The sequence below is a fragment of the Suillus subalutaceus genome, assembly GCF_016647625.1.
Source record: "Suillus subalutaceus strain FC151 chromosome Unknown DFJ58scaffold_191, whole genome shotgun sequence".
Taxonomy (NCBI): domain Eukaryota; kingdom Fungi; phylum Basidiomycota; class Agaricomycetes; order Boletales; family Suillaceae; genus Suillus; species Suillus subalutaceus.
This window is the reverse complement of record NW_024540440.1, coordinates 40,726-65,668: the sequence shown is the minus strand read 5'-3', so window position 1 is coordinate 65,668 and position 24,943 is coordinate 40,726. Positions and strand designations below refer to the sequence as shown.

Genomic DNA, 24,943 nt, shown 5'->3' with positions numbered 1-24,943 from the left:
GTGGTGTTCCTATGATAAAATGATCTCGTCTGCGGCGATCTTGTTCGCAGTGTATACGTAAATGGAGCGCACAAAAGTGAGCTCTTCTTTCAAATAGCGTGATGATTCGGGTTGCTGCATACTGGCGTCAGAGCCTTCCCGAGGGCGTGAGCGAATAGATAGTACGTCGGTTGAAAGTCTGTGATTGGGAGTGATGGAGGGTTCATTATGAGTAGACTTTTCCATTTCAGGAGTCACTGATGGCCAATTGAAACGCTTGCGACGGAAGCTTTGAATCGGTGAAACATAAGACTTCGAAGGGAATTATTCAGTTGAAGGTACTCACCACTCGTAGTCCCAAATGAGATCATCGAACATTGCGTCATCTAAAAGGGCATTTCCGTCGGCGTCACGGAAGGATTCCTGCACGTACTCATGCAGTGCGGCTTTGCACCCGAGCAGACTCTGCATGTGCTTGCATGCGTGCATCTCAAGCTCGAAAGACCCTAGTTCAATCAACGTATTAGGCCACAGGACCAGTCCGGGAGATTGAGCAGGACGTGAGGGTGGGGGAATTACTGAAAGTCGGGGAGATCGCGTAGTGGGGGAAGTAGCAGTAGAAGAGGGGATACCTAGACGGCCTGCTGCTTTGACACTAATGGATTGTGGTATGGGGGACAGGACGCTCTCTCCACTGGAGCGGTTGCCCTTCTTGCCCTTGTTCTTGTCCCATTCAACAGCAATCCACTGCTTGAAGACTTCCCCTTTCTTCTTCTTCGGGCTCTTGCTGTCTGCGCTCGACACTGACGCTTGATCAGGATCTGAGCCTGAGCCTGAGCCTGAGTCTGGATTAGGCGCAGGAGGTGCGATAGCGAGAGTCATCCCTGCGACTCTCTGGGCGTTATATCGGCCAAAAACATTATCCAGAACTTCCTCCAAGTTTCTTCGTTGGTCTGTGCGGATCTTGTACTTGTTCCAGAGCATATTAACGAACAGGCTCTCGAGATGTTTCGCATTGGATTCATTTCTCGTCCATTCTGACGCAGCATCGTATGACGTGGGATTCTTCGTCTTCAGATAGGGAGCTCCGTGTGCTCTTGAAGTCGTCATCCGCTTCGTCATCTTCGTCATCAGAATCACTGTCATCAAACTCGATGTACGAATGACAGCGGGAAGGAAAAACGCTGGCGGCCGCCGGCGAAGGTGGAGCACGTTCCGGGGAAGGTTTCACGGTTGGGAATAAGGCTTGATCATCAATCAATTCTAGCCGCCCCCCGGGCGCCAAAACTCTCATGACTTCTGTGAGAACCTCTTCCCAACTCTCAAGAGGGATGCACAGGGACAGGTTTGCCATGCGCACGAGATCGAATGTGTCACTAGGGAAGCCCAATCGGTGCCCGATGCTGAGCAATATTTGTAAGTAAAGCTATACAATGGGAAAGACGCGTGTACTCACAAGTTCATTTGCCTCCATTCCACGTTTGATGGGGTAACGATGCCGTCATTCAAACTTGAGGGAGCAATTAAGTCGATGCCGATTATTCTTGCTTTCGGCCAATGTTTTGCAGCTCTGATGGTCCAATGTCCTGCACCACATCCCACGTCAAGAATAGTAGTGGGCGGGCTGTCGTTGAATGTGAGAAATGACGGCGTCCCATTGGTGCTGAGACGTTGTAAGAGAACATCTGAGAAACGATCACTGAGATGGTGGTTGTCAGCTCCGAGCACAGGAATGCGGTAGCAAGATGACTCACTTGTCAAGAAGTGTGCGGTCGTAGGCTTGCATGTAAGGTGCTTGGTGAGGGGGGTAAGGATGATGGATCATGCCTCGTCTTGTGGCGAAGTGATTCTTCGCCTGAAACGCTTTAGCAGGGGAGTGCGTCCCTTGCATTATTTCGATATCTTCATCTCCATCACTAGATAATTCTGTTTCATCCGGGAGAGTGCTTGTGCTCGCACGATGCCGCAAAGTGGTGGACAACGATTCTGACTTCTTTCTCCCTTGAAGAAACGATCTCTTGCGCTTCGACGGATCCCATGACGAGGTGCGATTGAGGGGTGCGAACGCGTCTGCGTCGGAAGGGGTGAAGTGTTTTCCCCCGAACCTGCGCTTTCGGATGGAATCTACATCAGACTGTGGCCCCATGGTGCTAGCGTAGCCAGAGTCAATACTGCTGAAAGAGTTGGGGCGACTGGAAGAGTCGGTCAGAATGTAAGAGTTGTTTGAGAAGTTGTAGAATGACGGTCGCGGGGTCAGAACTAAGCTTTCGGACGAGGAGCACTCGCCGAGAGAATGGGGCTGAAAGGGAGAAAATGGTTGCGATGAAACTGCTAATGCCATGATGTCTAGGCCGGAGCAGAATTAATACGACAACGATTGTGGCCAGTCTAAGCGATTGTGGGCCTTTGTGGACTGCTGGAAGGGTAATGTTTAGTGCAGAAAGCACTGAGGACAAAGGGAATCAGCTGAAGGGTAAAGCGCAGTCTATAAGTGACTATGGAAGACCGGATCGGGTGTGGTGGTCGTTTGAGGACAGGATGGTGGTCCTAGAGAGAAATGAACAAGCTAGCAGCTGATTGATCCAACATGGACTAGGATATGTAATACGATCTTAGAAATTCGTACCTTGTTCATAAATCAGGATCCAGACATACCGGCAAACCCGTGCATCGCCGGGGCATCTAGTAAATTTCCGACAGTTGATCTCATCAGGGAACAATGGCTGTGACGGCTCCGACGCCAACACCCAAGCTAGTATCTAAATTTGGAAGTTTCTCGATCCAAATTAAGCATGCTTCCGCCGGTCACGTTCATTGAAAACTACCGAAACGACTCAAAGAACAAGGACACGAGCTTAACGGGTACAACAACCAGCACAAAGTACTGCAACTCTGCTCCTCGCTTTCAATTCCTCCGTAAATCCGCATTAAACAAGCTTCATATCACGAGCGTCAACTAATGCGATGCCCCAGTACAGCAATAACTCCTGGTGTTCCGTTCGTGACGGCAGATTCCACCCCAGCCCAACGATCATCCCTTTCCCTCTTTTAGATTAAAGGCAAGACGTAATACTATGTACACACTACATACCAAAATCACTAGTTTCCCCATAATCGCTCCAAGATAACGGAAAGTGCCAGGGTAATCCTCAGGTACAAACTCGACCAGCTGATGTGGACGTGATGCGACAAATACCCGATGGTCATATCCGCCTCATCACCGAGAGGATCGCTCACTGCTGTCATTCTCATAGCACTCGACGCCAAATCAACAAGTCAACTTGCCGAGATAAGCTTAGCATCTTCCTGAAGCCACAACGGAAGATCTCCTACCGAAAGCCGCTCGACACGTCCCATGACATGAAGGGTCCTCTCTTGCTTTTTGTGAGTTTGATTCAAGGGCCCTGCACTGTCACTCATACCAGGGTTCATGATAAGCGCAAGGGGATATCTTGACAGCGTAGGTCTCTCAATTGAATACAAACGTCATGATTATCAACACATCTCAGGAATGTATTACAAACTGGCACGTTTGAATGTCATCAGGTCGTGAGCACCCACAAATGCTAAGGAAACCTGTGACGAAAAGGGATTCCCCATGAATACAGTCCCTGTACCTGGCGGAGGTACGATGAAAGAAGTATATAAGAAAGTTCAATCTTCGTCTTTCTTGGGAGGGGGGCCACAGGGCTGCAGCATTCGCTAATGGATTTATCAACCCATGATCATGATCCAAGTTTTTAGAACCAGCTGACATACCTCTGTCATTTCAAACTTTGTCCGGCCAATAGCTTCTCCGTCTGCAAGAGCCAGATACGAAAGCAATGACGGGTGTCCTACGATAGAAGATAACGTATCTCTATGTTGATGTGTGATCCAGTCACTATTATTGCGTGCTTAGTACTTAGTGTGGGTAATACAGATTCAAATGGCTGGCGTACTATTTTGTCAAGTCTGCGTGACCTGAAGGAGTAAGGCAACATCAGAAACGAACCACTGAGATATTAAAAAAACGGAACATACCAGTTCCTGTGTAACGAGCGTGTACTGAAAGAAGGAAGGGTGAGATACATTACATTGAACGACAAATGGTACTCACGGTGCTCCAGTTGCGTGTTAGCAGTATACCTGAGTTCAGAGGACTGCGCATAAATCAGTCAGAATAGTCAGATTATAGAACTGACTAAACTCACCATGATCGTTGAGAGAAAGGAGTTGATTTCGATGATTTCACAATTAAATATTTGATTTATTTTTACTCTACGAGATATGTCCACGTGCCTTGTCTCAAAGACTACTGTGACGAAGAAACACTTTGTCTTCCTTCAATTGGTCTGGCTCAAGTCTGGCTCGTTAACGTTCTGCGGAAAAATTTGCGGCTTATTTAGCAAAAGCATGGCTTCCAACGAGGACAGACTACGAACCAAAGTAGCCAACCTCAACGCCTCTCTCGATGACCTCGAAATTCAGCTCGAGCCTCTATTCACCAAGAGCCTTCCCGAGACTCTTGTAGCCCTCGAAACCATCCAGCAGGCCAAATTGCAAGTGGTTCTTCCATATGTACTATACGATCTTGTATTTGGTGCGTATTCATCGTCAAACACTAGCTAGCTCGTCCAGAGTTGCTAATCTCACATACAGTATACCTGAAAACACGAGGAATCGATCCCAGGACGCATCCTGTCATCGGTGAATTGGTGCGCTCGTCTCTTGTAGTGCAGGTTCTGACACATCTGATGCTCGTGGTCGCGTCAGGACCGCGTCCGTCAATACTTTGACAAAATCAAAAGCGCAGAAGATTCCGAAGAGAAAAGTAAGGATCCTTTGTGCCCAACGTTGACTCTCATTTTAATTGTCCCACCCGTTTTTAGAGAGGCTCGGTATCGATAAAGCAGCTGCTGGCAGGTTTATTAAACACGCTATCGCCCAAGCAAAGCTAGTAAAAGTTGGAGAACCAAACAATACGGCACATGGACCTGCTTCTACTAGCAGTGAACGTGTTCCAGTTAAAATTACCAGCAAAATGGCGGAGCGTGCAGAGTACGGGAAGAACCTGGAGGAAATGGGTAGTGAAGAAGAAGAAGACCTTGAAGTATTCGATGAGGCTGAGATGTCGGGCGACGAGGACGCGATGGAAGAAGAAGCGCTGCCACCACAGGACAAGGGGAAATCACGAATGGTCGAAAGAGAAGTCCCAGAAACCGAAGGAACAAGTAGGTGGCAGACGGAAACGACCACGGATGGATCCTTTCGCAGCCTCAGGTAAGTCTCGACCTTGATCTCTTTCGTAGTCCCTACCAAAACTCACCCATTCACAGGATACGGAGATGATGATAATTCTTCAAAGTCCGAGAAACCAAAGAAGCCGAAAAAGAAGTCGCCCGCATCCGTCTTACCCATAGCAGATAGTGTCTCGGCTGCCCATACACCAGATCAGTCAGGACAAAGTACTCCTTTATCAGCAGCTGACGAAGCGCAGCAACGAAAAGCAGGAAAGAAAGCAAGGCGGAAGGAGAAGAAATCGTCAAGTTAACACCAGCCACGTACTGGGACCACTATCTCCTGGGCCCTTCTCTCATTCTACACATCATGGTCTGAAATAATACAGTTAACCTACTCGTGATCAACAGGGAAATATCAGTAATACATCGAAGAACGCTCGTTGTGTGGATAAAGTGCACAATCAGCTTTGTAAAACAGACCAAAGAAAATATTAAAGCGTACAAGTATAAGGATCCTACATCATGACACATCCCTCTCGCTCGCTAACTACCCCATCTGGGGTGTCACTACCAGACGAACGCCTCCCACTACTGGGAGACCACCACCGCAAGCGCCCCGAAGTTTGGGCAACGTCCTCAAGATTATCTGATCCCGCACGCCGAGAATTTCGCCGATGCCGTCCCCGCGCAGCTTGAACAGCATCCACAGTTTGCCAATTATAAAACGACTTCAACACAATGCGCTTCTCATCGCACTCATCCTGTCCCTGCTTTCAGTTCTTCCTTATCCCGACCGTCCAGGTACGCGAGCTTCCGCGCGTCCCAGGCACACCAGCCTTTGCGAGGGCGAGTTATCGCAGCAACGTCCTTGACGGAGCCCTCACCCACAGCACGGCAGTCGATAGCAACCAAAGCTGCATCGGACGCATTCCGTTCGCGCGCTCGTCGCACGAACTCTTTGAGGACATCCCCGGATATGGACGTGCTATCTGCCTCCAACACCTTAAGGCGAGGGCAATTGCGGATGAGAGAAAGGAAGGCCTCGTTGCTGATGCTGACAGCAAACGACACAACCAGGTGCTCCAGTGCCTGCCCTGTCTGCAGGGGCTGTGTTGACTCTGATCCGGAGCCCCTTGGTGGACTGGGGGTCAGTGCGCTCAGAACGGTATCGGTGATATCCGCGTCATCCTCAAGGTCCAGCTTTCGGAGAAGTGGCGTGGTTTCCAAAAGCCTCACAAGCCCCTCATCCTTCATCGCCGTCCCAATGCCCGCCAGTTCCAACAACTCCAGACGCGGCACTGCATGCGCTAGATTGGAGCATGCGATATCTGTAAGCAGCTTGCAGTTCGAGAGCGACAGATGTCGGAGTTTCGTGATTCGCCTCCGGTAGCGCCCATTATCACGCGCTTCCCGCCCTGCCTCACGCGCAGTCAGCACCACGCTCTCCGTTGACTTCTCTTCTTCTGTACACGCCACAAAAGCCTCCAGCGCTGAGTTGTGCAGAGAACGAGAATAGCTCAGATCGAGGATTTCCAACGAGGGTGCCGCTCTGCCTAAAACTCCCAGGACCTCGTCATAAATACCCTCCAATCCGCATAGCCTAAGCTCTTTCAGTGCAAGCTGGCCGTGGTGCCCTAGCACGGCATTTGCATATCTGTGGAGCCCGTCTCCGTTAATATTGGAACACCGACTCATGTTCAGGGATGTCAGGTGGGGGCAGAGCGCGAGAACATCGAACGTCGTGTTGTCAACGACCTTTAACCCTTTAACACAAAGGCTGCGCAAAAACGGAGAATGGATGACGAGGTTGTGTAATGCTTGCGTAGTCAGCGCACTGCAACCTGTCAGGTTCAAGTCCAAGAGTTGTGTATATGCGAAGTCGATGGTTGGCGCGGAGCGTACACAGAGGCTGGTCGTGACTTGTCCCAGAGTGCTGTGATCAAGCTTTGTGTGTCCGGTAAGATCCATGTTCTTGACGAATGGTCCAAGCGCCTCTGCAAGACGCAGAAGGAAGGGCGCCGGAAGGTTTGGGAATGCCTTGAGGTCGACATCCATCCACAGCTGGCCATCAAAGACCAGTGAGCGCCACGCCTTTGACACCTGGCACATAACATGAGTCATTGCAGTACTGCAACACCGTGTACATCAGGCTTACCCTGCTCAACTTCACCAGCTCGCGCATCCCACGATCTCTGCCAATCCAGCGGTACTTTGATGAGGATGCCTTTGAGGCAGTCCATCGTCCCGACGACTTCCACAGCTCAAATTCGTCTTCGTGCAGGGAAATTAAGGCTGAGAAGACCTGCAGCTTCAGTTCTCTGGGCAAAGCCTCATCGAAGAGATTTTGCAGGGCCAAAGGCACGGGGGCAAAGACATCACTATTGCCACGAGGAATGATGTCGAAGACAGACTGAGGAAGCGGAGAGGAATATGAGCGGTCTTTGCCTGTGATGCTATTGAGGCTTTCAGGACCATCGGAGCTCTGTTGAATATGGGTTCGTGCGTTTAATGGGAACTCGATGTTCGGACAAGGCTGGAATTCAAGGTTTTTCCATGTTGAATTATCTTGCCCTGCTGTTGCAAGGTCCCCTAAGAAAGGATCCGACACAGAGCCGGCAGGGCTGAGATCTATTGATGTCGCGGCTGCGCTAGCCTTATTCCTGAACAATAATCTGCGGGCAAAGTTGCCCGGGCCCTTGGACGATGAGCCCAGTTTAACTTTAATCCTTGACATGGATCGAGCAGCTAAGGAACGCGTGGAATGAATTGACAAGTTGGATAATGATCGCCTCCGAGAGGGCACTCTCGTCAGTCCCGGAGGCTGTTGTGCACTATTCTCGGAGGCCTGGGAGCCTAAGTGAGACAGACTAGAGGACGCGCAGGGAAGCGAGGTGTGGGTTGAACCGTAAGAGGAAGGTCCCGCAGTTGGAGTCGGCGAGTCAGGATTAGGGGACGGCCAGTCAATGGTGTGATATCGCAGGTTCCTTGTGGAGAATAAGAGAGGAGGCAACGTGTAAGCTAGGTCCTTTGCTTTCCCCTTGTCGGGCAATGAGGCATTCATAAATACACAATCATCATTACTCAATGATGCGGCGAGTTGTACATCGTGGTCTTCTGAGCCCAAAATGTTAATATTATCTGGTGGTACCGATATCGCATCATGTTCCCCTGTAATGGAAACGAATGGTAGCCGAGAAGATGACGAAGTACCCTCGAGAGGTAACTCGATGGTAGGCGGTAATCGTGCAGATATTACAGGGGAATCGCGACTGGAAGCTGCTGTTGGGATGGGCATTGGTAATGAGGGACCTTTGCCCTTGCCCAGCATATCACTAGGTTCTGGATCGTGCTGTCTGCTTGCTTCCATAGGTCGATTTCGTTGGATGGTGTGAGAATCGGATAGAGTGTCTGCTGTGCAGGTGGTGATTGATGTAAGAAACTAACACAAGGAAGAAGGGAACGGACCTTGATCGATCTGATCGTTTGAACTCAACGCTAGTTCAAAAGGATCGAAGGAGAACAACGCATCCTCATTATCGACGCACTTCATAAGATTGATACAATTGGAGGTGATAAAGAGATATAGCCTGACAGAGCAGATAGAGAGAAAGATAAGAGAGACAGAAGAGAGAGAGAGAGGGAGAAAAGCGGAATACACTAGTGTTACAGGACGACAACAGACTTAACTTGTTAGGGCGCCTACGATGACATGGTACGGAGTTCATCGGAACATGTCTTAGGGGCTATACCAATGCACATATGCTGCCATACAAAGTACGTCATTTCCACGATTGATGAATATTGATGCATGATGATGCATCTGATGTACACCACGACGACAACGCTACGGCTTATCTATTTCCGATACAAATTGAACTCACTTGAGCGTTCACGTTCAGAGTTCAGAGGCTCCACGCGCGCTCTCCAGCTGATTCAATTGATAACAGGGTGGAATTTCCAGCAGAATCTCTGAGACAGCCTATTTCATTATTACTTATTTTAGAGGGTGTTCGCTTTCAAACAATAGTAACTTAGCTACAAGTCCACGTGAATGTATCGGTCTGGCTGTCTGGCAAAGACCTAGGCGTCAGGTGATTGTATAAATCGGCAGAACAACCTATGTCGTGTCATGATCTCATCGTGGTTCAAGTTGACCCCCAATCTGAATACTCCAAACGTTATTACCCCTTGCCACTTGTCAATGCGGTGAAGACATAAGCACCCGACGCAGAAGAGCAACAAAATAATTGCAATGCAAAGTCAACTAGCAGCGTGAATACGATGAAATTAGTAGCAACACTAAGCACAATGACAACGAAAACCCCGAACAGAAAAATCACAGAAAGAGGGCTACAGAAAGAATGACAGGCGATATGAATAATACTCGGCAAGGAATGCGCAGCTTAACAGTCAAATGTGAAGATATAGCACGACGGAAGCGAGCGTCAACAAGTAAACAGGAGGCCAAGGGACGAGGAAAGCGCAAAGCAGTAATCGATCGTAGCGATGTGGTGATATAGGAATCAGGCAGTAGCCCTGGGGTTTTCTTTTGCTTTCTTCCAGTTAGACGTTGCTAATTTGAACCTACAGATTGGTGGATTAGCAGACAGACGTAGAGGCGGGAAAGTTAGTCTACCTGTCTTGGTGGGACATGTCAGGTTCGTCCTCCTTCAACCGGGCCATCTCAGTTTGCATGAATTTGTTAAATGCGCTGAGTTTTTTCCTCCCGCCTAAGCCGGACGACTCTAAAGAGAAAATGAACAAATAAGCGATCAACTACATATTTGATGGCGACGGGGACATACTGGTCTTTTTTGCGGGTTTCTCAGACACGCTCTTCGATTCTGTTCGGGGGGCCATAGTTCAAGTAAGAACAAGCAATTCGGGTGTAAGCGAGAAAATGCGGTTAATGCGAACTCGTTGAGGACGCTGATAAAAGGGGCAGTGCACGGTTCGACCCGTAAGCTAGCTAGAAAGCCTCGTCAATATTGAGTTAGTAAAGAGGATAATAATCGGGTCGGCTTACCGTTGAGATCGGCAAAAGTTGAAAGGTATGTGAAAAGGGGACGTGGGTGTGGTCTGTTGAAGAGAGGAAAGGTTCATATTGGCTCAAGTTTGGCGGACCTTTTTCTTCGTAAGTTGTTGACCCGGTGAGGGCTCGCGCCAGATGGGACCCCGGTCACTGTAGTTAACGTAATAACAAAAAATATTTAACAAAAAATGTATTTAAGAAGAACCTTGTCCGTCACAGCAACCCTGCAGGTGCACTTGGCCATCGAAGAAACGGTGAAACCAGCGACCATGCACTTGTCAACTGTCATTTTCAGTTACCATCCCCCATGGGTAAATGCACACGTTTTCTGTCAACTTAGAGTCGAATTGGGATCTCGTTAATTAGACTACGATGTCATCGCAATTCGGCTGCTCAGTGGAGAAGACCAAGTAGCTTAGAGTAGCTTTCGTATCGACCCCACCAAGTACCAGGGGTCCAGAAATCAAAGCTGGGCAAACAAACGCGTCGCGTCGGTGTTGATCCAAGTCTGGGCCGGGATACGAAATATTCAAACTCGTATCCATGCTTCTAAGATTGCAAACTCTCTACCAACTCCACATTTCTTCATCCCTAAGGCAACAAACCTAGTGAGGATCCCTTTTTTAGACTCAATTCTTCCTGTATTGATCAGCAATATGTACGACATGCGTGGCAGTCGGTGGAAAAAACAAGTAGATCTTTTTAGCACTAGATCAAAGTTTACAGCCATGAGTATATATATACTCTACCAGCTGTCTGCTTCATCGAACACTACTAGGTGTTCACGTCCTTAGTTGCAGAAAGGTTCTTCCCAGTGCTTGCAATGCTATCGACTAAGCTATTCCCACTCACAATCCCCGTCGTGACGATGAGGAATTTACGACCTGCCGAAAAGTCAACATCATCTCTACGCTAGAGTGCAATGAAATGTCACCTTTGTTTTGTCGGCTAACCCAACGAAGGGCAGCAATCTCAGTATACGTACATCCACCCAGGAAAAATACGGCAGTTGTGGTCGTTTGCTCCTGTGGGCGCACTATTTGGGTATCTATGTAAGCATAGTGGAGTGCCTGTGAATGATACCGACCCGGAGACTTACTCAAGGAAGTAACGGAAGAAGCTGTAGAATTGGCAGATGCAGGCACCTTCTGTGCAATGTCAAACGTCTTTCCCGGGATCGTGCCTAACACGTCCTCAAAGCCTTTCCAGCCCACAATCGGATGCGCATGGAGTTTTCTGGCGCTAGACCCTTTGCCCTTGCCATTCCCGTCGTCTGCACTGCTCCTCTCTGCAGGGTTACTGATGACTCCACTCTTCTGGGCAACACATTGTACCAGCCGGATACTAATAGGCGCGTATCCAGAGTATGTATAACTGATATCATTTTCAACCTCCTCCAGTGCTTCAGGGTTATCGTCAATAAGAAGTCGGAGTGATTTGCGTAGGGTTATGAAGGGGTATTTATTTCCTGCGACAGCGGGAGCAGCGGAAATTGGGAGGGGATTGGGCAGCAGAATAGCCAAAGGGGGCGCCGCTAGCGAGAGAAGCAGGGGGAGGTAATTATACCCGTAAGCCTGTAAGATGGATTGTGAGCTTCACAATAAGCACGGGCAAAACCGAGTGAGATTACTTGGAGAAGCTCGCGTTTTACACTGTCCAAAGATTTAGCCTTGATTCCACCACTAGTAATGCTGGCGAGGCACAACAGTCGTACGATAGTCTGCATGCTTGCACCTTGTGCAATCATATCTTCGACTGCACTAATCTGAGCTGAGACCTCATACGATGCCAGAAGATCTATTTTTGGATATCAAATCCAAGAGGAATTCCATGAGCAAATGTGCTTACTCTGCTGCACTTCAAGCGATTTGTTAAATAGTTCCGTGCGTGTCTTCAGAGAGAGCATCTCCGATAGGCCAGTATCTTTGCAGAGAAATGAGAATATTCCTAGAAAACAGAAAAAGTTGCCCTTACGAAGTCTCAGCGCCTGGTGTTCACCTTGAAGACCACCAAGTTTGCCAACAAAGTCGCGAATCTGCGCGACAGTCTTCGCTTGTAACCGAGCCTTTTCTTTGTCAATGACTGTATCAAGGCAATGAGTGGAAGTACACACTTTGTAGTCTTCATCTAATCGGTGTGCCACTTTGCTGAGTCTTTTCCCTACCGATGAAAAGTTCAAGTCGCGCAGCTCAGCCAATAGCGGGTCGGAGGCAGTCGAGAGGTGGTGCTTCTTCGTCTTTTCATTAATAAGTGGAGTGATAGACGCAGATCCTGATGGGGTGGCGTTGGGATTCGAAGGGTTAGGTGCAGCGGGGACGGTGAGGAGGCTGACTGGTAGTTCAACATGAGCTACGAATATGTCAATATCGGTCATGTTCTCGCATCTTGCGGATAGCTGCTTACAGTTCTTGAGACCAATAAACTCGTCGACGAGGCCTTCGTATGTCAGCTGGGTTAGAAGCGGTGTGACCATATCAACAGTGCGGTCAATGATAATGAGCGAGTCAAACGGCGCAGAAGGTATCGAGGGGTCTGACAAGGGAGAAGGTTGATCAGGTAGCGATTTCGTAAGAAGGGTTGCCAACCGCTATACAGAATGGCTTCATCTGGAGCTATGCAGGAGTATGGAAGCGCATACCGAAGCATAGTCCCCCTTTCCTAATATACGAGGGAAGCGACCGTACACCTTCTGCAACGAGTTGAGTGCTAACGCAGAGTTATAGATCACGGTTTCGTCGCCATCCTGAATGGACTGAGCTACGCTACACCGTTAATATGTGGATGATGAGCATACCACCCATAACTCCTTGAACGCGGCATCGTTCTCGAGCGAGATAACATCGTCCGCAATCGGAATGAACTGCAAGTTGTAGGAAGATATAGTAATATCGCCAAGAATGCCCTCTTCCTCGAGTATCCGTGATACTAGAGTAGAGATGCGAGGTACAAGGAAGAGTGTATATCTGTGCTTTTGCGACTCTCGAATATGGGTTTTGACCTGATCTGCATGCACTGAGTCCACTGCACGACCGAACACAAAAAGGAAGTTCAGACCTGCGATAATCTTGACGTACTTGATTAGCGGGCGACAAAGGTACACGACATTTGTTGCCGTCGAGGTCAATGGGCCTGGCTCAAGCCAGAACATCTTGTCCACGCCATGGTGCTAATGATGAAGTGAATCACGCAATCAACATTGTGACAGTGCAAAGAAGTACCTTCAAAAGTGCGACTTCTGTGACGAGTCCCAAAGGCCCCGCAAGAGTAGGGTCAAGCACGAGCGTCTTCACGCCATTTACCTGTACATAATGAACCTTCAGTTCACTCGAAACAGATGTACGGGAACCAAAGGGCGCACCGCGTTTAGAGTGTCGATCAAGGCCTTTCTTGCCGTGTCCTTGAGCAACTCTACGTCCAACCTGGGCTCGTTATCTCGCTCGGTCCCATATGAGGTCTGCGCGTCAGATGCTGATGCGGACGCGGCTGCCATGTTGTGGAGAACGTGCAATGACACAGCCACTCATACTAAACTCTTCGGTCCGCAGTCTCCCGGTGACATTTCCCAAATCCTTCTTTGGCAAATTCAGCCTACAAACCGTTACGTCGTATCAAACGTTCATTAACTCCCTAGCCTATAAGGACTGCCAGTCCCTGAACGCATTGACTAACAAGCTGAATCGTAGACGCTCAAAGCTGGCGTGAACATAGGGACGTCGTCCATCATGGAGCATGCCTCCAATTCACCCGAGTATGACGGAAGACATCCTCTTCTCTCCCTCCTCTCTGCCTTTTTCTGGGTGATATGTAGGCCAATGTCGTTCTCTTATTCGCGTATCAGATGAAGCTTACGGTACGGTATTCCGGCAGTATGGTTCCTATCACGGGCGAAAGCTTTGATAGCATTTTCCACCATCACTATTCCTCGTCTCATCTACTTTGCTCTGTCCTATTCTATGACGTTAACAGTCAGTGGTTTCCAAGATTGCTGCTTGAAATATAAATCGCTCACACTTACTTAGCTAAATTTTTGGTCATTTGCCATCATATTTTTAGCTTCAGCAGTTGCCTTGAATTATTGGATACGCCTTCGATACCTTAACACGTACTCCTCACTGAAAGAGCCGCCGTTGGTGAAGCCTGACGTGAATGCACTTCACCCAGATGTGAATACAACAGAGCCTCCCCCAGCATTTCACAACTACTTGGACGATTTTCTGCAAGCTGTCCGTGTCTTCGGATTTCTTGAGAAGCCGGTGAGTAATCCGCATCGTCTATGTTGATCAACCCATCATATCTTAACAGGTATTCCATGAATTGGCAAGGCATCTTGCAACGAGACGCTTAATCGCCGGGGATAGTATCTCTTTGGACGAAGACAGGAGCTTCTATTGCGTCGTTGATGGCATGGTCCAGGTATACGCTCAAACAGGCCAGAATAATTGCCAAAATGGGACATGGGACGAGGAGGATATGAACGGATACCAGCTTATCAATGAAGTTGGGAGTGGTGGAACCCTGTCTAGCTTATTCAGCATTCTCAGCTTGTTCACTGAGCACATAAAGATAAGCTGGCAAGAAGATGGTCACTCCGATGCTCTTGGAAGAAATCCTGTAAGTGGAGTGGGAGGAACACCTCGATCACGTACTGTCCGCGCGGATTCGGACGTGTCTCGCTTTAGCCTAGATTACGCATCCGTGGCTTCCCGACCTTCCCGTGCTACATCCATCTCGTCGTCTGGTTCCACCGCTCATCCCGCAGACGCGACTTCTCCCGTTGGTCCGACGCCCCCGTATCACATCGGAGACAGGTTTAGGTCGCCGCAACGGCGCGCTTCCCGCTCGCGATCAGACTCTAATCCTACGACCCAACTCCACCATGGTATCGTGGCCAGGGCGAAAGAGGACAGTACATTGGCCTTCATCCCTGCAGAAGCATTTCGCAGAGTTGCAAAGAAGTTTCCCAAGGCAACCAGTCATATCGTACAAGGTATAATTTCTGCGAGATCAAATTCTCACTTTGTGCTCATGATATTTTCAGTAATCCTGACCCGCTTTTCGCGTGTTACATTCAATGCGGCACACAGATATTTGGGGCTAACGACAGAGGTCCTTCGAACTGAGAAGGCAATCAACGAAATTGCATGTCACCCTCTTCCGGCATCATTTTATGAGGGTGGTGGCCTGCAATACCTGCGTCAACGTTTTGACGACGTCGCAATTCAGGGGTCTGACTCTGAAAGCGAGTACCTCAGTCTCGCCCCATCTCTTGGTCTGGCCTCTGCTAACAGTGGCTATACATCTTCAGTGATATCACGAGAAAGCTTGACAGATAGTCCGCTTGCTATGCGGGGGATCCCAGTTCGTACGCCTCGCAATCAGGTACAGGCTGGCGACTTGCATACCTCAACTGGGCAAGGCAGTGACGGGTATAAACTCGCGCGTTCGTTTAGCATCTTGGAAACCCCTCGGCTGCAGAAAAGCGACCCACTACAGACCCGTCTGAATAGTGAAGAGTTTGATCTGCGCGAGGAAGTCATGTCATGCATCGCGAAGTCCATTGGTCTACTCCAGCCACCCATGAGTGGAAACGAGTCCATCGAGGATTCACCAGCTTTCCCGCCGTTTGATCATACGCGCTCTCCGAACGGCGTGTTTCCGTCTCCCTTTGGCTCCCTGTCGCTCTTAGAGACTGCGGATGACGGCGCTTCGAGTATAACGGGAACATCATCTACTACCACGACCAGTTACATGAGCGGTTTGGACAACGAAGTCGAGATCCTCTTCTTCTCTGCTGGCTCGACGCTTGTGAAGGCCGGAGAACGGAATACTGGTAAAAGTCTCATCAGTCAAGTATAGACGATGATTGACTGCACACAAACCAGGTCTTTACTATGTTGTCGAAGGTTTCTTGGATATTCTCCTACGTGCCGACGAGTCCCGGCCAAACAATGCGCCCCATGGGACGAGATCGACAAGCTCAGACACCGAGTCTCTCTACACATCCGAACACAAGCAAGAGCCTGAGAAGGCCCAGAGTCGCAGGCTGTTTACCGTGAAACCAGGAGGAATTGCGGGTTATCTCGGTATGCTTATATCAGACGGCTCTTGCATATCCTGATGTTATTTGAAGCGTCTCTCTGCGGAACACCTTCATATGTCGACATCCAAGCGAAGACTGATACTTACGTGGGATTTCTACCTGCTCACTCTCTTGAACGTCTGGTGGAGAAACGACCTATCGTGCAGCTTACATTAGCAAAACGTCTCATTTCACTGCTGTCACCTCTAGGTTAGCACTGCCTTGAACCATCCTTTGTAACATGCTAACGATGTGGTAGTCCTGCAAATTGACGCTTCTCTTGACTGGATGCACGTCAACGCAGGCCAAGTTCTTTGGCGCCCTGAAGAAATTAGCGATAGTTTCTACATTGTCATCAATGGACGACTACGAGCAATTACCGAGGGAGAAGGCGGTAAAGTCATAATTACTGGCGAATACGGACAAGGCGATACTGTTGGAGAATTAGACGTCATTACCAGTTCAACGCGCAGGACTACGATGCATGCAATCCGTGACTCCGAGCTGATTAGAATGCCCCAGACGCTGTTTAATGCCATTTCCTCAAGGTAAGTACTCAAACCCCATGCTCGTGGGCTTTATTTTCATGCTATGTTCAGAAATCCTCAGACAACTGCACAGTAAGCGTTATCTCTGATATATATCGGGCTCGTCTTCAAGTATGTCTAGGTTGCTCCGGACGATCGCCTCTCGTGTACGTGATGAGATGGATGCGTCGAGCGATGTCCAGACACGCAATACTGCGTTTGAACTGGGACGGAACAACACTAACCTAAAGACTGTGGCCATTCTCCCGGTATCGCGAAATGTCCCTATAGACACCTTTGCCCGGAAATTGAAGACTGCATTGGAAGAGATGGGCGCGAAGACATCGTATTTGAATCAAGCTTCTGTGTCAGGTCATCTTGGCCGTCACGCATTCTCTCGTATGGGCACTCTCAAGGCTGCAGCTTGGCTCGCAGACCAAGAGCAAAGATATCGAACAGTGCTTTATGTCGCTGATTCACCTGTCAACAGCCCCTGGACGCAGACTTGTATCCGACAGGTAAGTCATTCATAGTTCACAAGGCTTTAGAACGCTGTAACCCTTCTTGGTAGGCGGACTTTGTAATGGTGGTTGGGATGGGTGACGATCCGAGCATTGGAGAATACGAAAGGTTGCTACTTTCAATGAAGACCACAGCACGGAAAGAGCTTGTGCTGCTCCATCCCGAACGTTCCGTAGCCCCTGGGTCGACACGCGAATGGCTGAAAGTGTGTTACGAGAGCTGCTTTATGAATGGCTGATCTCATAAAGATACAGAATCGACCTTGGGCACACCAACATATTCACGTCGAACTTCCGGTGTGTACACATAGACTTTCACTGTTGGATTAGTATTTAAACGTGGACAATAGGGTCTTGCAGTTCCAATTGTGAAAACCACCCAGATACAAGATCCCGATGTTGTCATCGCATTCAAGAACCTCAAGGATAGAGTGCAAAGTGGCATTCAGAAGTACAGGGGGAGATCTAGGCACTCAAGACCGCAACCACATCCCATGATCAATGATTTCTCTCGTCTGGCCAGGAGACTCTGCGCAAAATCTGTCGGAGTTGTCCTCGGTGGTGGTGGGGCTCGTGGCATCTCGCATCTTGTCAGTGGTATCTCCGTGCAGTTGTCATCACTTGCTGATAAGATAACAGGGTGTCTTACGTGCGCTCGAGGAGCGTGGTATTCCTATCGATTACATCGCAGGCACTAGTATCGGTGCACTTATAGGTGGTCTTTACGCACGCGAATGCGACATTATAATGAGCACTAGTCGTGCTAAGCAGTTCAGCGGAAGAATGGGAAATATTTGGAGGATACTTTCAGATGTTACATACCCCCTTGTTGCTTATACCACAGTAAGTCATCTGGTCACACTTCGTATCGCCCCACATTCACGTTTCGCCTTAGGGACATGAGTTTAACAGAACTATATACAAAGTAAGTTTTCGGGAAGTTAGTCTGGACCTATAATTAACACATTTGTCAGGCTTTCTACGATCTTCACATAGAAGACATGTGGTTACCGTACTTCTGTAATACTACGAACATCAACACATCCCGCATGGAGATCCATGAAAGTGGTTATGCCTGGAGGTTCATCCGTGAGGTAGTCGAACTGATTCCGTTGATACGAACTCACGAGTGTCATTGATACAGGTGCTTCCATGACTCTGGTTGGACTACTGCCTCCATTATGTGATAACGGCAGCATGCTTGTTGACGGTGGATATAGTGCGCTCCTTCGTTCAATTTTGTATTCCATTGCTTATGAGATCACATTCCGCAGTTGATAACCTACCCGTGAGTAGTTGATCACTACTGATTCTGGATGGCCCCTAAATATAGCATTAGGTGTCGACAATGTTCTCGATGGGCGCTAGTATTGTGCTTGCTGCGGATGTTGGTTCTGTAGGTTTTTATTGAAAATCGTCACCTACTTCCATGTCTTACACTCCATTACCAAGGTTGATGACAATTCCCCTCGAAACTTTGGTGACTCTGTTTCTGGGTGGTGGCTCATGTTCAACCGATGGAACCCCTTCTCGAGCGCTCGAACTGTGCCTGCGATTACCGAGATCCAAAGTCGACTGGCCTAGTGAGTTCCCACACCGTACGATCAGTTTGTGTTGTTCTTACGTATCCGAAGTGTATCGAGCGTGCACACTCTAGAGGCAGCCAAAGTCACACGGAACTGCCTGTATATGCAGATGCCGGTTCAGGAGGTACGGATATTCTCATATCTTGACTGTCTCCATGTATGAAACTCACACGCGTCCAGTATGGCACACTCCAATTTAGCAAGTTCGATGAGATCCAGAAGAAGGGGTATCTCGCTGCGGTCGAGATCCTTGACAAGTGGGAAGAGGAGGGAAAGCTACCCGTTCAATACCTCGATGGTTACGGCGCAAATAACAACAAGGGTAAGAAAGGAAGAAGCGCAAGACGCAATTCAGTGTAAATCAATCAGTCCCTCATCTTCGCTGTAGCTCTACATACAGTTGTCATTGTAACACGGAATAATTATCTACGACAAACAAACATACAAATACTGACTAGATAGTTATATGCACCGCAACACATTTGTTTAAATACCAGGAAAGCATACAAATCGTGCCAGTACAGAGAGATAAGATCGAGATCATGTATTGTACGAGGGGTGGGATGCACTTTGGAAATGATGGCAAGAAACAAAAAGAAAATATAGGCAATTAAGCAACAATAATGAATATGGACGCATCCATGCGGTATGCAATATCGTGGGATGATGATGGGGAGCGAAGATCACAAAAACAGGCAAATGGGTTATGATAGTCGATACACTTGGTGGGCAGGCTTTGAAACACATCATGTTGCTGATATAAATAGCTCTGAACAATGATCAGTTATCTACATGAAACAACACGTGAGAACCTGCTCCTGGGATACCAGATATACCACATACCCTAATGCACAATATGTTGATGAAAGCTCAATAATAGCAACGCATCCTCGATCTTCACACCAGAGAATGTTGTACTGTGCATTCCCGTGTCTGCGCTAACATACTCGCTAGGTCCTGCAGACATTCCCACGGCCATCTCAAGCTCTTGAAAGGCAGTGGGTTCAATGAGTCCCACGCCCATGCTTTCGACACCGATGTTGCCCACACCACGAGGCATCGGAAGTGGGACATGTGCCCGAATGCGTTTTTGCGGAGGAGGAGAAGGCGACATGCCAGGGGTCACTGCCTCCTGGAAGTCCTCTTCGCTGCGTTCGTCGACATCAAATTCCATGGTGTCGTCATCCAGATCCATTGCATCATCTTCGTCTTCCTCTTGGGAAGACGAGCCTGATGAAGTTTCGCGGGAAAAATTATACTGATATCCACGGCCCCTGGGGGCGCGAGGAAGAGGAACACCAGCACGCTTAGCCCGCTTACGGGCTGTTTGGCGAATGTTACGGAACCAATTTGTGACTTTGCCAATGTCCCTGGCGGGGAGGTGAGTAAAGGATATGCCAAGATGGAGTTGACATACATTCCCACTTCCAGCGCAAGGGCGTTCCTTTGCTCGATACTTGGCGTCGATGTGCGATGCAACAGCTTTTTGAGCGCTTCCAGCTGGTATGGCTCAGGGCGAGAGCGGCGAGGACGAGATTGTGCGTCCTCTCCTTTGATGCCCTCATTAGTCCGAGGCATCTCTTCGCGGTCCCTTGAATATGGTGTGACGCTTCTTCGCATGCGGGGTGAGGTAAGACGAGGGTTCGAAGATGGAGGCAAAGACATTCGGCTGCGCGGTACCTTCACATCATCAAGTTCAGGTGGAGACAACTTGAGGAAGGGAGGGGGAATAGGCAGGTGACGGTCAAGGGATGGATGAGATGCTCTTGGAGGGAGGTTCAGATGGGTCAATAAAGACCCATGATCATCATCGTTGACAGAAGGTGGGTGAGATGAACCATCTGCAGTTGCAGGTGACGAGGATGTAAGGGGATGATGGTCTTCCTTATGCTTCCTAGCCTGGGTGCGCTGGTTCTGAAACCAATTTGTCACGCTTTGGAGGCGCCTGTCAATGCAAGATCAGTAGGATGATACGATTATCTTGATAATACATTACTGACATGCCAATTCGCTCCGCGAGTTCTTCTCTGTCATCCTTGGATGGATGTGCATTCATCGCATAAGCGCGACGAAGCTCCTCGGTTTGCTCAGGGGTTGTTCTATTGCGAGTGGGCTCGCCTCTGCCCTTTCGAGACGTAACGCCATCACTGGCGCCGTCATTCTCGGAGACAAAACGGCTATCCGCGTCGGGCACAAAGTGGCCCCTCTCGGCATAGACGGCATGGTGCCGATCGCTATCGACAGTTTGGTTCTCAGGCACAAACCGATCTTGTGGCAAGAACTCGGGGGCGAAAGACTTGTCATGATTGTAATTGGCTTCATGGTCATGAAGTTGCAGAATATCCTTCTGTTTCTTGCGTGATGATGAAGGATTGGAGCGGGATGAAATATTACGTGAGGAAGCACTGGGTGGAGGTGATGAGGAGTTTAAAAGGTTTGCTATTGATGGAAGCGTAGATGATGGACTTTTTTGGGGCGGTGCGTCAGTGGAAGCGGAGGCTGCTGGTTTATTGCGCTTCTTGGTCGAAGCTCTCTTGTTTTGAAACCACGCATTAACAGTCTTCGTTTCCCTGAAAGTAAGTAAACGCATGAGATATAGGTTGTTGAATGCGCATAAATACAAAAGACGCCCGTCGACCAAATCAATAAAATTATGAGGGGTACCCAAAAGGGGAACTTACATTCCAAGCTTCTCAGCTAGGTCTGTTCTGTCGTCTAGGCTGGGATGCTCATTTTTCTCATAGAGCTCGTTGAGTGCTGCGAGCTGGTTTGGACTGTGACGATGACGAGGCTTCTTTCCAGAGATGCCCTTATCAATTATTTCAGGATCGTGAGCCTTTTTGTGAGGCTTTTCATCGTCCTGAATAGCTATAGGTGTTGAAACTGTACTCTGGTCGTCGGCGTCGACGTCGCCAAGTACAGATGAAGAAGCAGATATGCTATGATTATTGGTTTGTGAACGATGAGCAGGGAAGTGAGCGTTGTCCATGGCGGCTGATGGGGGACAGCTTTCAAGGGAGAGACATGACAAAGGCTTGTATATGGACTGCTGATATTCCATATCCGCAACCTTTTTTTACTCTGCTATAATGATCAATATTCCCACGGGTGCTACTTGTCGTCACCGAGGGGGTAATACAAGAAAGCAACATAATTATGAATCATTCCTTCTTGTTACTACTGAATCATTTAAATATTCACCCTAGTAGGGTGCTGCGGAGCTCGTGGCGAGGGGATTAGATTCACAGCTGAAATCCGGTTAAAGGAGAAGGTCGGATGCGATTCACAGGGTATCCACGTGGCTATCCCCGCTCGCACTGTCAAATAACAACTAGTGCTCACTTCCCTGACAGAAACTCAGGCTTGACGTTACACTTCCTTGATGTTTACTGCTGTGCAGTCACAGTCATTGATCTTAAATGGAACTAGTCTAGGCAATGCCTAGCCAGCTAGCTAAGCGCCAAGTTTATTAATCAACCCCACTAGTGAATCGGAATTGGATAGGCGCAGCTCACATTCTAAACACTGCCTCATGCACTTATAGACCAATTTGTAGTGTAGTGCAGCGCATTGTTTGAACTATAAAACACCGTAATTCCATACTAGAATCGTGGTTTCCATTCGGGCCGCCCGGTACGTCCACCTAGCCTGGGCCTGTGCGCCACTATAGTGCCATGTCCATAAGCACGTTCTCATACATTGCAAATTGATTAGATTCGCTCTATCCTTCCGTCGTACAAGGACATAAGGTAAGCCTATCTGAAGGCGCATAAACAATGTATATGCAAAGCTCGAATAAGTAACGAAAACTTTGGGAATGAGCGGTATAAATAGTGCGGATGAGAACAGACCAGGCGTCCAATTCAGGAATACAGTGACAGCAGCTATGACGAAAGTTCTGATGTTGGCGTCTCTTCCACGTCGATATTCTTAATCCATGCTCCGATTGATCCCCTACGAGGAAACTTTCATTTGGGACTGCTCAATGTAAATGCGATGCGATAGATCAACTCACAAGAATCCCTCATGCCGGAAAAATAACGCTCGCTTCGTTCCCTTGCTCCAGAACCGTATAGCATATGACAATGTAGCTACCGTCGCTGCATGTCCTGAAACGTAAACATCGCATCAACATTACATTATCAAAGATATAAGGAATTCGACGCACCACGTATGAAGAAGCCACCAAAGTAGATCCTGTCTAGACCATACTTTTCTGCATTCATGTACCTGAACGTGCTGTCAGCCCATGCCCAAGGAAGCACATTCCAGTGCTATCTATATCTGGCAACTCACGCAATCTGTCCGATGTTGTTCGATACAGCGTAGAGCAAGCTTCGACTAATGTCCTCTGCTCGGAACGTCCCGCGTTCGCCTTCTTCCTTCGCCTCGCCTCTGCTCCTGAAAACCTTGCCAAAGGAACTTGCTATCATGGTGGATTTGAGTCCAAGCTTGCTGTAGTCCGAACCATAGATATCACCAACGAGCATATCCACACTAGCATTATCGCCCTTTTCGGATAGTGCAAGCATTTCTGCGCCAAAAATAAGACACTGATCAAGCCCTCAAGTCTTCGACTTACCATCAAATGTCCGAGCGGGCGTCAACAAGCTGAGAAGTCCCCATAACGTTCCCCCACCAAGGCTTGTTCCGCTGACACGTTCAAACGACCCATCAGCATCCACCTTTATGATAGACACACCAGATCCGATGTTGACAAGCAAACAAGGAAGATGCGCAGAAGGTTCACTGGTTTCGAATGTCACGGCATACCGCGGCGGGTCTGGCGATGGCCGCTCCAGAACAGGCTCTGCACTCGTGCTGGGCGCAGGACCATCCGATACGATCTCGTTCTGTACGTCCTTTGATATGTGATGGGTCACTTCCTGGATGAGTTCATCCGAGAAGTAATACACCTCCTCTGGGATCGTTACCATAAATTTCATGCCCTCGATCAGACACTCCATCTCGTCCTCTCTCTGCACGTCCACCACGAGTTCACCCTCGAACAGCTTGCCAAACCTGTGTGCGCCGCCGCCAGTGGCTGATATCTTAACGCCGCGGCGCATCTCCTCGATAGAGACGCCATTCGCGGCAGCAGAACGAGTTATGAGCTCCGATATGAAGGCGATAAGCGCGGAAATATTAGATGTTTCGAACCGCTCGAAATTAATAGAGCCGCCAGGGATGTGTCGGACTTCGGTTGTGCGTTTCAGGATGCTAGAGTGCAAAAGGTCTGTGTCGAGGGAATCTAGGGTGTCGGGGGGATAGTGGTCATTGCTGTGTCCATTTCCGTTATAATGGTATTCGAGGATACGGGGTGTGAGGGTGCCGTTCCGGGTTTGCGAGGAGCTGCTGGGGATAGGGCAAGTAACGTTTGGTGGGGACGTGGATGGGGAGCCAGCACTGGACGTCGAGAAGCTGTTAGCGCTGGAACCACCCTGCGTAGCTATCACAGATGGGGATGAAGAGGACTGCGGAGAGCGAGTAAAGTAAACGACCTTCGCCAGTGATCCACCGATCTGCGATAGCCCTGATGTCAGTAACCAGGATGATAGATTGACTAGCACTCACATCTATTGCGATATGTGAAACTGGCTCGATATAGTTTGGAAGGTATATTCCTCGACTGTCTCGGGTCTATGATATAAGGAGTCAAGGTGATGCATAGCTTCAACAGGTGACAATGCATACCTCGGGTGACTCCTCGGCGAGTATCACTGCTCCTCTAGTATTAACACGGATAGCCTTGGGCGTGGGCAGCGACGGCGGTGGGAGGGGGGCATACATCGCGAGTCTGGATGACAATTTGTTGCGGTCAGATCAGAGTTAGTGAACTCGAATGAGCTCAAGCACTATATCACAGAAATTATGTGTGACTTAAAAGCACTGGAAAGTGGTACGATAGCCGTGAAATCGTACGAACACTCCCTGAGCAATTTGAATCATGTAAATCTTCAAAACTCATGCCATCCGTTGTCTTGAGACTTCCGATAT

The 24,943-nt window shown here is 48.8% G+C and overlaps 9 protein-coding genes across 9 annotated transcripts; 2 read left to right on the top strand and 7 right to left on the bottom strand.

Annotated features, from left to right (window-relative positions):
* Positions 1-9: 9 nt before the first annotated feature.
* Positions 10-2,320, bottom strand: DFJ58DRAFT_846891 (uncharacterized protein; the record flags this gene model as incomplete). The annotated part of the gene is made up of 5 exons (XM_041393372.1): positions 10-268; positions 326-1,101; positions 1,163-1,382; positions 1,436-1,642; positions 1,734-2,320. 5 exons carry the CDS (start codon positions 2,318-2,320, stop codon positions 10-12), a joined length of 2,049 nt encoding a protein of 682 aa, XP_041237123.1.
* Positions 2,321-3,139: 819 nt separating this feature from the next.
* DFJ58DRAFT_818226 (splicing factor 3B subunit 5/RDS3 complex subunit 10) lies at positions 3,140-4,197 on the bottom strand. Its single transcript, XM_041391847.1, has 6 exons — positions 4,173-4,197; positions 4,079-4,121; positions 4,003-4,026; positions 3,921-3,942; positions 3,739-3,862; positions 3,140-3,681 (listed from the first exon to the last, which is right to left on the bottom strand). Exons 1-6 carry the CDS (start codon positions 4,173-4,175, stop codon positions 3,634-3,636), a joined length of 264 nt encoding a protein of 87 aa, XP_041237122.1. The 5' UTR covers positions 4,176-4,197; the 3' UTR covers positions 3,140-3,633.
* Positions 4,198-4,271: 74 nt separating this feature from the next.
* On the top strand, positions 4,272-5,517 carry DFJ58DRAFT_170439 (uncharacterized protein). Its single transcript, XM_041379012.1, has 5 exons — positions 4,272-4,561; positions 4,621-4,676; positions 4,735-4,792; positions 4,851-5,241; positions 5,298-5,517. Exons 1-5 carry the CDS (start codon positions 4,375-4,377, stop codon positions 5,308-5,310), a joined length of 705 nt encoding a protein of 234 aa, XP_041237121.1. The 5' UTR covers positions 4,272-4,374; the 3' UTR covers positions 5,311-5,517.
* Positions 5,518-5,716: 199 nt separating this feature from the next.
* On the bottom strand, positions 5,717-8,529 carry DFJ58DRAFT_719077 (uncharacterized protein; the record flags this gene model as incomplete). Its single annotated transcript, XM_041384562.1, has 5 exons — positions 5,717-5,968; positions 6,066-7,301; positions 7,357-7,927; positions 7,973-8,424; positions 8,458-8,529. The coding sequence occupies 5 exons, from the start codon at positions 8,527-8,529 to the stop codon at positions 5,717-5,719; spliced, it is 2,583 nt and encodes an 860-aa protein (XP_041237120.1).
* An 835-nt stretch (positions 8,530-9,364) lies between these two features.
* On the bottom strand, positions 9,365-10,319 carry DFJ58DRAFT_818219 (uncharacterized protein). The gene is made up of 4 exons (XM_041391846.1): positions 10,228-10,319; positions 10,007-10,170; positions 9,838-9,946; positions 9,365-9,785 (listed from the first exon to the last, which is right to left on the bottom strand). Exons 2-4 carry the CDS (start codon positions 10,059-10,061, stop codon positions 9,725-9,727), a joined length of 225 nt encoding a protein of 74 aa, XP_041237119.1. The 5' UTR covers positions 10,062-10,170; positions 10,228-10,319; the 3' UTR covers positions 9,365-9,724.
* A 490-nt stretch (positions 10,320-10,809) lies between these two features.
* On the bottom strand, positions 10,810-13,735 carry DFJ58DRAFT_818214 (Sec1-like protein). The gene is made up of 13 exons (XM_041391845.1): positions 13,592-13,735; positions 13,452-13,532; positions 13,288-13,399; positions 13,028-13,236; positions 12,872-12,976; positions 12,637-12,820; positions 12,347-12,582; positions 12,208-12,298; positions 12,082-12,156; positions 11,864-12,030; positions 11,333-11,807; positions 11,168-11,269; positions 10,810-11,117 (listed from the first exon to the last, which is right to left on the bottom strand). The coding sequence occupies exons 1-13, from the start codon at positions 13,721-13,723 to the stop codon at positions 11,008-11,010; spliced, it is 2,079 nt and encodes a 692-aa protein (XP_041237118.1). The 5' UTR covers positions 13,724-13,735; the 3' UTR covers positions 10,810-11,007.
* A 66-nt stretch (positions 13,736-13,801) lies between these two features.
* DFJ58DRAFT_170235 (uncharacterized protein) lies at positions 13,802-19,396 on the top strand. The gene is made up of 22 exons (XM_041379011.1): positions 13,802-14,037; positions 14,101-14,198; positions 14,253-14,486; positions 14,536-15,220; positions 15,272-16,063; positions 16,116-16,316; positions 16,364-16,522; positions 16,572-16,860; positions 16,912-16,932; positions 16,982-17,357; positions 17,411-17,566; positions 17,616-17,657; positions 17,711-17,950; positions 18,000-18,203; positions 18,256-18,285; positions 18,335-18,449; positions 18,505-18,579; positions 18,635-18,648; positions 18,700-18,756; positions 18,813-18,943; positions 18,995-19,070; positions 19,127-19,396. Exons 1-22 carry the CDS (start codon positions 13,956-13,958, stop codon positions 19,304-19,306), a joined length of 4,257 nt encoding a protein of 1,418 aa, XP_041237117.1. The 5' UTR covers positions 13,802-13,955; the 3' UTR covers positions 19,307-19,396.
* Positions 19,397-19,414: 18 nt separating this feature from the next.
* Positions 19,415-22,083, bottom strand: DFJ58DRAFT_170232 (uncharacterized protein). The gene is made up of 5 exons (XM_041379010.1): positions 21,628-22,083; positions 20,947-21,516; positions 20,364-20,891; positions 19,790-20,316; positions 19,415-19,734 (listed from the first exon to the last, which is right to left on the bottom strand). Exons 1-4 carry the CDS (start codon positions 22,005-22,007, stop codon positions 19,791-19,793), a joined length of 2,004 nt encoding a protein of 667 aa, XP_041237116.1. The 5' UTR covers positions 22,008-22,083; the 3' UTR covers positions 19,415-19,734; position 19,790.
* A 465-nt stretch (positions 22,084-22,548) lies between these two features.
* On the bottom strand, positions 22,549-24,933 carry DFJ58DRAFT_818194 (fumble). Its single transcript, XM_041391844.1, has 7 exons — positions 24,641-24,933; positions 24,521-24,586; positions 23,529-24,468; positions 23,243-23,480; positions 23,115-23,176; positions 22,962-23,055; positions 22,549-22,900 (listed from the first exon to the last, which is right to left on the bottom strand). Exons 1-7 carry the CDS (start codon positions 24,734-24,736, stop codon positions 22,831-22,833), a joined length of 1,566 nt encoding a protein of 521 aa, XP_041237115.1. The 5' UTR covers positions 24,737-24,933; the 3' UTR covers positions 22,549-22,830.
* Between the last annotated feature and the right edge of the window lie 10 nt (positions 24,934-24,943).

Coding starts and splice junctions, on each gene's coding strand:
- DFJ58DRAFT_818226 (XM_041391847.1), bottom strand. Junction 4,027..4,078: donor TAACACGCAACTGGAGCACC/GTGAGTACCATT, acceptor TCCTTCTTTCAG/TACACGCTCGTTACACAGGA. Junction 3,943..4,002: donor CGCTCGTTACACAGGAACTG/GTATGTTCCGTT, acceptor TTACTCCTTCAG/GTCACGCAGACTTGACAAAA.
- DFJ58DRAFT_170439 (XM_041379012.1), top strand. CDS start 4,375: ATGGCTTCCAACGAGGACAGACTACGAACCAAAGTAGCCAACCTCAAC. Junction 4,562..4,620: donor ACTATACGATCTTGTATTTG/GTGCGTATTCAT, acceptor TCTCACATACAG/TATACCTGAAAACACGAGGA. Junction 4,677..4,734: donor ATCCTGTCATCGGTGAATTG/GTGCGCTCGTCT, acceptor TGGTCGCGTCAG/GACCGCGTCCGTCAATACTT.
- DFJ58DRAFT_818219 (XM_041391846.1), bottom strand. CDS start 10,061: ATGGCCCCCCGAACAGAATCGAAGAGCGTGTCTGAGAAACCCGCAAAA. Junction 9,947..10,006: donor GAAACCCGCAAAAAAGACCA/GTATGTCCCCGT, acceptor TTTTCTCTTTAG/AGTCGTCCGGCTTAGGCGGG. Junction 9,786..9,837: donor GACATGTCCCACCAAGACAG/GTAGACTAACTT, acceptor ACCAATCTGTAG/GTTCAAATTAGCAACGTCTA.
- DFJ58DRAFT_818214 (XM_041391845.1), bottom strand. CDS start 13,723: ATGGCAGCCGCGTCCGCATCAGCATCTGACGCGCAGACCTCATATGGG. Junction 13,400..13,451: donor CAGAAGTCGCACTTTTGAAG/GTACTTCTTTGC, acceptor CTTCATCATTAG/CACCATGGCGTGGACAAGAT. Junction 12,031..12,081: donor ATCGCTTGAAGTGCAGCAGA/GTAAGCACATTT, acceptor ATCCAAAAATAG/ATCTTCTGGCATCGTATGAG.
- DFJ58DRAFT_170235 (XM_041379011.1), top strand. CDS start 13,956: ATGGAGCATGCCTCCAATTCACCCGAGTATGACGGAAGACATCCTCTT. Junction 14,199..14,252: donor CCTATTCTATGACGTTAACA/GTCAGTGGTTTC, acceptor ACACTTACTTAG/CTAAATTTTTGGTCATTTGC. Junction 16,523..16,571: donor TTCACTGCTGTCACCTCTAG/GTTAGCACTGCC, acceptor ACGATGTGGTAG/TCCTGCAAATTGACGCTTCT.
- DFJ58DRAFT_170232 (XM_041379010.1), bottom strand. CDS start 22,007: ATGGAATATCAGCAGTCCATATACAAGCCTTTGTCATGTCTCTCCCTT. Junction 21,517..21,627: donor CTAGCTGAGAAGCTTGGAAT/GTAAGTTCCCCT, acceptor ACTTACTTTCAG/GGAAACGAAGACTGTTAATG. Junction 20,317..20,363: donor CTTGCGCTGGAAGTGGGAAT/GTATGTCAACTC, acceptor CCTCCCCGCCAG/GGACATTGGCAAAGTCACAA.
- DFJ58DRAFT_818194 (XM_041391844.1), bottom strand. CDS start 24,736: ATGTATGCCCCCCTCCCACCGCCGTCGCTGCCCACGCCCAAGGCTATC. Junction 23,481..23,528: donor GCCCGCTCGGACATTTGATG/GTAAGTCGAAGA, acceptor TTTTTGGCGCAG/AAATGCTTGCACTATCCGAA. Junction 23,056..23,114: donor TGGTGGCTTCTTCATACGTG/GTGCGTCGAATT, acceptor TTTACGTTTCAG/GACATGCAGCGACGGTAGCT.